Source organism: Zerene cesonia, chromosome 20 (assembly GCF_012273895.1).
Source record: "Zerene cesonia ecotype Mississippi chromosome 20, Zerene_cesonia_1.1, whole genome shotgun sequence".
In the NCBI taxonomy this organism is placed as follows: domain Eukaryota; kingdom Metazoa; phylum Arthropoda; class Insecta; order Lepidoptera; family Pieridae; genus Zerene; species Zerene cesonia.
Window position 1 is genome coordinate 3,279,660 of NC_052121.1, and position 10,397 is coordinate 3,290,056.

Below are 10,397 nucleotides of genomic sequence, written 5' to 3' on the forward strand. Positions count from 1 at the left end.
TGTTACCAACTTCAGAAATAACTGCATTATCGAACACAAGATTAAACGATGTGGGTGACGTAAAGTGCTGCTTATATTCAGTATGTAGCTTATTACATAATTGGTTGTAGGTATTGACATTAGGCATGATACAATAAAATCAGTCTAATAATCCGTAGTCATTCCACGAAAATATTGAAACTAGAATGATAAATAATATGCTTTACCTACACCATGATAAAATTATGTTACAAATTCCAATTGCAAGGAAATGTGTGCTTTATATTAAAATTGCATAGAGGGAAAATTAACTTGACAACTGATATCATCTATCTATTTTTTCATAACAGAAACTTTTAAATGTATATATGAACAATAATAATGGAAAAACATCAAAAAACTTGTTCAATTTAATTAACGATACTTTAAGACAATAAATATGTTGTCGTTTTCTGCTTGTCTGCTTGATCAGAAGAATAAAACAACAAGTATTTTTACAACTTTATTGAAAAAGTATCACCACAATTTTTCAGTGAAATATTGTCATTCATAAACGTAACAAAAAAAGGATATTTGACAAACAAACATATTATAATATAGACAGATGTACAATCCAATATTATGTAAGTTACATTTTAGAAATTACACATTTGCCATTAATAACTAATTTCACTGTTTACAAATGCAGTACTCAAGATGCTGGCATCACTCTTAGCTTCAATAAAAAGCTTGTTTACCTAAGATGTATTTATTAAATTAATACTATAAAATACAATTAAAAAATAGGAAAGAAATTTTTTTAATTATTACAGATCAGGATATAAAGATGACACATGTAATGGTTACATTGTATTGTATGTTAACTGGTTGAGACATTCAAAAGTTAGATTTTGACAGACTGAAACCTAATGGAATGAATTTGTTAAAAACATAGCATGTACTTGTAAGCCTGCATGCACTTTTAATCACATTTAAAGGGCACTGGGTTTTAAGAATTCTTCATTATTTACAAGTCTTCATCTTCCTCAGGCAATGCAGTGTCCTGTGCCTCCTTGAGATCTTTTTCAATTTGGTTCTGCCATTGTGGGTCCATTGTGACTTCTGGTGGCACAAGAGCTGGCATAGCAACAAATTCTAAGTTACCGTCACCAATCAATTTTCTCGCCAGCCACAGGAAAGGCTTCTCGAAGTTGTAGTTAGATTTTGCAGAGATGTCATAGTACTGTAAAAGAAAATTTAATTTGATTAACAGGAATCACAATCAAATTCAATATAATATTTGTTAATATTGAGCTTGAAAGAATTTTGATAATAAATGCATAATGTACAACATATTAATCATCAAAGATGAGTAATCATAAAAATTTGTACCTGTAAGTTCTTTTTCCTGTGGAAAACAATGGTCTTGGCTTTGACTTTTCTATCCTTGATGTCGACTTTGTTACCACATAATACAATAGGTATGCCTTCACATACTCTGACCAAATCTCTGTGCCAGTTTGGTACATTTTTGTACGTTACACGAGAGGTTACATCGAACATAATGATAGCGCATTGTCCTTGAATATAGTAACCGTCTCTGAGACCTCCAAACTTTTCTTGACCAGCTGTATCCCAAACGTTAAATCTAATGGGGCCCCTATTTGTGTGGAACACTAAAGGATGTACTTCAACACCGAGTGTGGCGACGTATCGTTTCTCGAACTCTCCAGTCAAGTGTCTTTTTACAAATGTAGTTTTGCCAGTACCACCATCTCCGACGAGCACGCATTTGAATGTGGGCATATCATCTGCCATTTTTAATGCTTTTTCAGTATTTCTTTACCTGAAATGATAAACACAGTAATGAATACGAATGTTAACGCGAAAGCATGACGTACAGACTGACTCCGTTTAGGTGAAAATTATCTTTGTTTACTAATGAGTCGGATTAATTATTCCTTCAACATAAATCTCATATAATAAAGGCAAAGTTTATTATATTACAAAAGTAGTATAACTGACAAGTTAAATTTGCTTTAAGTTTTTAATCAAATGGCGCTCATTTATCCTCACAGGAATTTAGCTTGATGGTACCGAACAATGGATGGAATAACACTTTAAATACGCTGCGTTTCACAAAAATATATATACAGCGCGAAAGAATAACACACACAGAATAAAACTACAGCATGTTAAAACACTATTTACCAAGATTAACTAAGAAATTTAAGATTTAACTCCGTGCTCTTGAAAGTCGTTACGGCTCACAATGGCGTCACTAGACTAAACGGAAGATTTAACTGACATCGACAGGCGCAATGACAGTAAAAGTCAATAACGCATCTCTTTTCATTTCATTTATATTTTTGTAAGTGTATAAATTGTAATTTAATAAATCAGATTTACTTTAACTACAATAAAATAATTTTTAAAGTATTTTAGTTGGACTGTTATACTGTTTTAGTCAAAATTATTTCAAAAAGTAGTTAAATATATTTCTTCTCGTACTGTTTTACCGACATCTGCAACCCTGACGTCATAATTTCAAGTCAAGTTGCGCCATCTGTAAAATTGTGTAAATTCTCTTCAGTGACGGATGGAAGTTTCGTTCGTTCGTTGTATCGATTTTTTGAGTGAAGTGAACTAGTGTTCGTTTCCTTTAGTTTTGTGACGTTTGTTAAGAAAATATCTGTGAATGGGATTGTGTAATAAGATAAAACCTTTATTTGGTGTGTGATTTTCTGTAAAGGATGACGAAGGACAGGTTAGCGGCGCTACAAGCGGTAAGCCGTGTTTTACTTTGGCAAGTCCTATATAACCAATCGTTTTCTGATGACCTCGAACTCACAAAGAGCTAGCATTGAATCTATGCACCCCCCACTGCAGATTGCTTATTAGAAAAAGTTTTTCCCAATATAACGTAGAGTTCACCATATTCTAATAAGATAATTTAGTCGCCCCACCCGTAAATCCTTAGCTGAATGAATCTGATCGGTCTAACGTTGGAGCGAGACAAGTTGTTGCATTCAGTGGTTTTCCCAAAAACGCCTACTTCGCTCACATCGATCTAAGCCTGTTGTAAAACCTTGCAGTACATAATTACCTGCTTGACTCATTAGAAAACATTGGCATGTAACCTCGATAGTGGCATAATTATTTGTACATAATTTCTAAGTGGCAATGAAAAGTTTGAGGAGCTAAGGCTTCTGAATGGGAATAGTAGTCATATTACTGAAATAATCTAAATAGATTATTGTTACGATTTTTCTTATATAAGTAGGTAGCACACAACATCAATGCTTTCCAATTTATTAAAGTTTTGAAAGAATCTTTTATTCCAGTCCGATATAGAATATTGTGAACAATGTTTTAACTGTATGCTACTTGAAATATAATAAAAATTAACAAATTCTCAAAAATGTGTATTATAATTTTTTTTTTGTTATGGTAAAACAATTACAATAACCTAAAATTTATTATTTAATAAAGATAGTATGCTCAATGACAGTGACATCACAATAAGATAAGATGTGGCAAAAAATGACTAATAAATTATAGTATCTACCAGTCTGTGTTTGGTTACTAAGTTAAGAGTTGTTTAAAATAATGTAACATTTTTCTTAACGCTCTTATTTAAACGATGACAATGTCTTATACAAAACTTATCTCAAAATATTAATTATACTTCCTAGACATATTCTCTTATCAATGTAAAAGAGAAAAATCAATACAGCTATTGATTTATAGTATAAGTAATTTTTTTCTCAAAATTTTTTTTTATATGTCTATATGGTATTGGTGAAATAGTCTTTATATGTCACTGGATTTTATCTTGGTTAATTTATGAATTCTACACTAGCTTACTATTCATTGCAAATGATTTTTAATTAAATATTTGCTGGTAAAGACAAAAAGGATAAAGAAATGTAATTTGTCCAATATATATAACATATTTATGAAATACTTACAGATCTTTAAAAAGATAAATTTATTTCAGCATTACCAAGGAATTGTTATTTTTGTTAAACAAATACCACCTGATATGAATCCATAAAACAAAGATTTATTAAATTTAGTGTAGCCGCTTGGGAGTTGTGTACAAATTGGTGATACATTTTTGTGTATGGTGTCAAGTTTTTAAAAAATGCATTATAAATTTTGGTACAAGTACTCAATATTGAATTTCTTGTACTAAGGCATGTTTACTTTTATACCACTTCATGCCAGAGCAATGAGCAAGTCTTGTTATACTGTGTAATCAATCTCTTTCCAGATAATTTTTCATTTTTAATACAAAAGATTTCAAGTACAATGATCCATGATAATGGCAATTTTAACAAATTATCTTTTGAGCTATAACATGCATGATGTCATCTTTATATATTAAATTAGCAACTTACAGAAAATATATTACATAGATCCTATGAATAGTATAATTATATTTATTGCTGGTAGGAATGTAATGTATGAGTGAGTATGTAGTTAAATTATACATTTTTAAACATGTCTATTGTTGTTTTCACTTTCTTCTCAGTTTTGGGTATATTATTAGCCTCAGAATTGTTTAATCTGCATAGTGGTTTGTAAATCTGTTTGCATATAAGCATTGATTAGTTGAGCTCAGCAATAATCGAATAAGAAATATTGTATAATCAAGCAAAAATAATTCTCTATCCAGGATTGCAAAACGCTGGCTAGATTTTAACATAAGGAAATTTATTACTTGACCTCTTTTAGGCTTTCATTTATCTTTAGACCAACTATTTGGCAACCATAAAACATGCGGACGATGTTAAAATTTATATAAACGTAAAATATACTTTATTTTTTTAAATTTTGGGTCAAAGCCTGTATTAGCAGATTAAGGTTTATATAAATGTGTGATCCGCGCCTATTTCTGTGTAAAAACGAACCGTACGCCGTAGCCGTATTCGATATTTATAATTTTATCATGAACGTGGTTTAAAATTTGGAAAGAGAATTTCTATACTTCAACATAGTTCTTTTCAAATATTTTACATCAGTATTGTTAAATCAAAAATAAAAATCGATCAAACGACATCATCATCATTCAAAACTGACTGCGTGTAGGAACATTAATCGAATATTTTGGACCTGAATTGGAAAATGGCATAAGCCCAAGTAATTGCCATCAGTGGTTTGATAAGGTTTATCAGTTGACGGTGCCAGCATCCGGTGCACGGCCTTCGTCAAGTTGACTCATTAAACCGCCGTCATAGCTGGTTCATGAATATTTTTAAACGTGCTTTTTTGTTTATAAATAAAAAACAATCCGTGTGGTATAACTATATATATGTACTGTAAATGAGCCATGGTAAGACAGTTACTCTGAATCCTTTTTGTAACGTTGCAACGACCTATATCAAGGTCGGAATTTGGTCTATGTTGTTAAATTATTATAACATGGTTATTTAATTCTGAGTACTACCAGTGTATAGTGACTAAAACTATGAGAACAATGGTTCCTTAATTTTGTTTTAAATTCTTCAATATCCTAATACCATATGTAGGTAATTCATAGATTTATAGACATACAAAATCAATAATGATAAAGATTAACGAATTATCAATTGTCTTGAGAAAATTAACGAAAATAGCACGAAAATAATGAACGTGGAATAATAAAAATTTATTAATTCGGTAAAAGCAAAATTTACGAAAGTATGCAATAAAATAATAGATCGAGTATTAGTGGAAAGGAGAATAATAATGTAAACCTAAAAAGGACTTTGAAGGATGGACTGTTCTCGTATGGGTCACGCATATATGTACAAGATATCCATGTTACATGGCGTGTGTTTCGTAGACCGTGTGTAATTTAAGCACTACAGAATGAAGTCTCGTTACCCTGAAATATTATAACAATGTAACCATACAAAAATCGCCACATTTACTACATTTAGGTAGATCATTTGGCTCTTTCTGAATTCTTACGTTGCTGTAGGTAAAATGTTATTGAATGTTACGCAGGTAAATAGTTTTATCAATTTAATTAAAAAGAAATAAATAATTCATATTTACGTACAATTTATCGCTGAAAAATAATGTGCATAATTGTATTTTCAACTGAATTCCATAAGGGGAGAAGCTTATCAATTCGAATGTTTTTTTGTTTGTTACCCAAGTTTTTATTGCGTGAAACGATTTTTATGATTCATATTTTATTAGAAAGTTGGTGCTTACCATGTGATCCCATTCAAATTTGGTTACGAAACTTTGAAGGTGGTCTAGATTTTTGATTAAAAATACTTGTTTTCCCTTATTTAAAATTGATCTAAAATTATTATCCGTCTTGGTAATTTCTTTAACAAAAGATATCTGCGAAAATTTCGCTATACTATAATATACGTGCTTGTTATTGTGATAAAATTGCTTCAATATAATTTAATGTTTTTGCAAATTGAAACCCGCTAAGCGTAACAATATAATAACAAAAGAATCACATTGATGGTTGTAAAGTTTGCTTGAAAAATATTCCCACTTTTCTTGAGATTTGCGTTAAAAATAAAGTTACATAAAGTTTGCTAAGTATTGAAATTTTTCCTGCGCAATTTTGTTATCTAAGAAACAACAACTTTCCTCCCCTCAACTTTATCTGATTGCATCTAAATTCTTCCAAGTGTTTTCATTTACATAAATACATTGTTTTTCGCAATGGTTTATATAAATACATACATAAGCAACCTTTTGCAGGTATTGCAATAGCAGCACCTTTCCTAAATACACTGCACCATGTAATACTCCTAATGAAATAAATAATTTCAAAAGCATACTTATATCTTGAATCCTCTATAGTAATAATTCTTCCGTGGTAGTTTAATTCGTATACCAATTTATGCAATTACATGCAATATGCGTATTATGTACATATTTTTTTAATCAGAATAATATTTCACAGAAAACGAAAGTTACCTACCTCATATTATCTTAACGTTGTGTAAATCTTTTCTTTTCTTTTTTATATCGGTTGTGATGCAACGTACCTACTAGACGATAGGAGACTTTAAATCGAATCTTCCTTTATTATGAAGTACTCTATTATGAAGATTGAAAAGTGTTAGGGAAGCGTTTTGAATAGAGGCTATTGTCAATGCGCCCCTTTATATGCATTTGCATCAGCTGATTCACGTCTTACGCTGCCTTTATTAATAGAACACGCATCGTGTATCGTCCATTTGATGTAATGGTTGTGTTTAGTAAAAGAAAAAAAAAAACATTTGGCTGTTTTCAGTTCACTTCATATATTTTTAATTAAATAAATAGGGTTGAAATGTATAAACCGATTTAAACGCGCGTCAAAAGTTATGAGTAAACATATCAAAGTTGTGTGATATTGTAAGGTAATGCTTAATGGTAAGGCTCTATAATATAGTAATAGTTCAATAATATAATCTAAAAACATTATGATTGAATGTTAAACATCTATTTGAGATTTTAATATACTTAATACGTATAAATATTTAGTTTTCCAATTTCGAATTCGCGTGAAAAACCGGCGATATGAAATAATAAAATTTTATTCGCGTCTGAGTAAAACCCAAGAGAGACGCGATCCGCAACAAAGCATAACCAGAAATATTAACTGCGTCATCAGTGTACATATACATATATGTACATGTCAAAATAGAATAATAAATTTATCGCGTTCGTAACATAATTTTATAATGTAATTGTTACAAGCGATATATTGTGTACCTATAACTTTCAGATAACGTAAACCGAATGTGCTAAGGTATGGCAACAGTTGTAGTATGTTTTAAAATTTATGTTATTGCTATACTTATGTTATCTGGTTGTATTATCAGTGATTATGTTAGTACAGTAATGCACGCGAGTATGCACATGCAAAGAAATTAAGTTTTTATATATATTTTTGTTAGAAAGTAATCGATTTTATTTTACTATCATTCAGCTCTAGGTTTACTTAATTTGATTCAACTTTGCAAGTATTGTAGGATTTCGTGTATTTATATTATTGATATAAATAAACGAAATCGTAGAAAATAGGATTCAAACTATTGGTCTTTTGGATATTGTGATGATTAATCAATTCTTATTAAATACAATTGACAACATTTGAAAATTTTAATCTACTCGTTTCTTTATTTTAATGACACAAAGATGAACCCTACTATTTGCTTTTTCATAACATTGAAGTTTCATTCATCTTTTTGAGTTTCAAAATCATACCATTCTAAAATGGCGTCATATATAGGGAGGAATACAATGTTTCATGTGCCTAAACTAGCATAACTAGCATTTAAAAAAAGAGTCTTGACAATTGAAAATTTGTGACTTTTCACTTATGTACTCTCAAGCCAAGCTCTGTAAATATTGGAAATCCCAAGTCTTTTCAAGTAAATTTGACGACATTATTCGTCTTTCTTGAGATATATTAAAGATTGTTATAATTTTTCCACAAAACGACAATCATAATAAAATCGAAAACAATGACTTGAATAATTCACAGAAATGGCATTCCTGTAAATGTCATAGTAATAAAGACGACAAAACTTTTATTGTGTCTTGTAAGAATTTAGTGAAGGCACATTTTTATTCCACCGTATACAGTAAGACGTCATCCCTTAATTTTTCGTATTAGACTTACCTAGTCAGTAGGAGTTGTAAATAGTTGATAATATGGACTCGATGTGTAAAGTCCGCGCTTTTATTTCGGATTTGGAAGTTAGCGTTCCTTGTTATCATTATGTACAATCTTTCACATTAATTAGTATGTTACTTTTATTGTTATTGCACATTGGCAGCATTCCAAAATTAATCTCTCAACCAGCTATTTCACCCAAGGTTATTCGATTATGGAGTCCGTTGATTCACGATGTTATCAAAATAATCGGTACTTTTGTATGATTTGAATAAATGAAACTGCTGTATACTCATAATACACGTATAAATCGATTATTACTCGTAGTAAGTTGATGGAATTAAAGTCGATTGTAATTTATTAAAATCGAATACCAGTCTAAGCAAAACGCAATTTTAATTATTTTTTTTGTTGTTACGAGCATTATGATTTATTTAATATATTTTAAAGAAGGATTTTTTTATGTTCTGTTATGTGTGTAAACATATAACCTAGTGGTATGTGTAATGACTGATAAATATTAAATACGCATTATTATTATATCTATATTTAAGAATCGATCGTGACCAAGACATTTGTCTACATTCTTCACTCTAGGACTAGCATTAATATTGTATATTAACTAGAAACCAGGGTGGCATGTGGTGTTAGTCGCATCGGAAATATGCTCGGTTCCCAGTCAATTTTGATAGTCGTATACACGTAAAACGCGTCAAGCGCCGCGTTGTACGTATGTTTGTATTTCCTGCCAGCTCCAATTTTGGAATGAGTTGCATGCTGATTCAATATAAGTCATACCGTCGCGAGTTATGCAATGCTTGAATTGATTTAATCCTCTGTTTGGAATTTTCTTACGAATCTCCATATTATGCTCGTTTTTACTTTAGTAGGAACGAAAGGATTCGTTAAAATGTGCCAATAATGGTTGTCATTGCATTGAGATGTGTAAAATGTAACATAAATTATAACATAGGTTGGTTATGTTATTTCTGATCTCTGTATTATCTAGTGTGACTAATGTGAAAATAAAAAAAATTATTTCCTTACTGCCCCATACACATACTAAGCTATTTTTTTAAAGTAATCAGTAAGTTTTTAGTAGTTACGGTCACGAACGCATTCGTGAAATAGTTTTCATCTATACGTCTAACTATTGTCCAGTCAAATTATTACAGGCTATAGAAAAATGTAAACGAGGTTACTATATTAGGGCTGTTGTCGGAAGTGCATAAATAGCCAAAAGGCACTAAAACGCTGTGCATTTAACGTTTCATAAGCGGACGTTTAAAAGAACAAAAGGTTAAAGGGTCCATACATTTTCACCCTAGCATCAATTAGTAAACAATAAACCAACAAACAAACGACTAACGCTCTATTCATATCGGCCAAGAATAAGAATAAAATGTATTTATATTTGCTCGTCTTTTCTAGTAATAAACTGTTGGTATTTTTATGAGTATAAGTGTGGATAATATTTTTTATTTACCTAGAATGAAAACATTGAATACGTAGAATAAAAATATTAAAATATGAACAAAATGTGAGAATATTGATTTCTTCAGTGTCCAATCACGAACAGATTAATGCTCTCGAAATCGTACGATAATACAGTTTTCTTAGTGAGACAATCCAAAAAATATATAATGCATGATCCTCCTTATTAAAAAATGTTAGCCCGGAAGAAAATATCCTATTTATGACCTGTCATTGTCATTTATTGTCCTCTATTTGCTTGAAAATTTATACTTAGTCTGGCCATAAATACTGTTACACTTAATTATAAAAAAATATTACATTTGAATTTCGAATCTGT

General features: G+C 30.4%; 2 protein-coding genes across 7 annotated transcripts in view; one reads left to right on the top strand and one right to left on the bottom strand.

Moving 5' to 3' along the window:
- Positions 1 to 470: 470 nt before the first annotated feature.
- Positions 471 to 2,298, bottom strand: LOC119834946 (GTP-binding nuclear protein Ran). Its single transcript, XM_038359500.1, has 3 exons — positions 2,170 to 2,298; positions 1,351 to 1,804; positions 471 to 1,201 (listed from the first exon to the last, which is right to left on the bottom strand). Exons 2-3 carry the CDS (start codon positions 1,774 to 1,776, stop codon positions 986 to 988), a joined length of 642 nt encoding a protein of 213 aa, XP_038215428.1. The 5' UTR covers positions 1,777 to 1,804; positions 2,170 to 2,298; the 3' UTR covers positions 471 to 985.
- A 242-nt stretch (positions 2,299 to 2,540) lies between these two features.
- The window catches only part of LOC119835340 (syntaxin-1A), a 42,260-nt gene continuing 34,403 nt past the window's right edge, over positions 2,541 to 10,397 (top strand). For all 6 annotated transcript variants that reach the window (XM_038360102.1, XM_038360104.1, XM_038360103.1 and 3 more), the window contains exon 1: positions 2,541 to 2,744. In XM_038360102.1, coding sequence (XP_038216030.1) covers positions 2,712 to 2,744 — 33 coding nt within the window. In that variant the 5' untranslated portion in view covers positions 2,541 to 2,711. The remainder of the gene's footprint in view (positions 2,745 to 10,397) is intronic.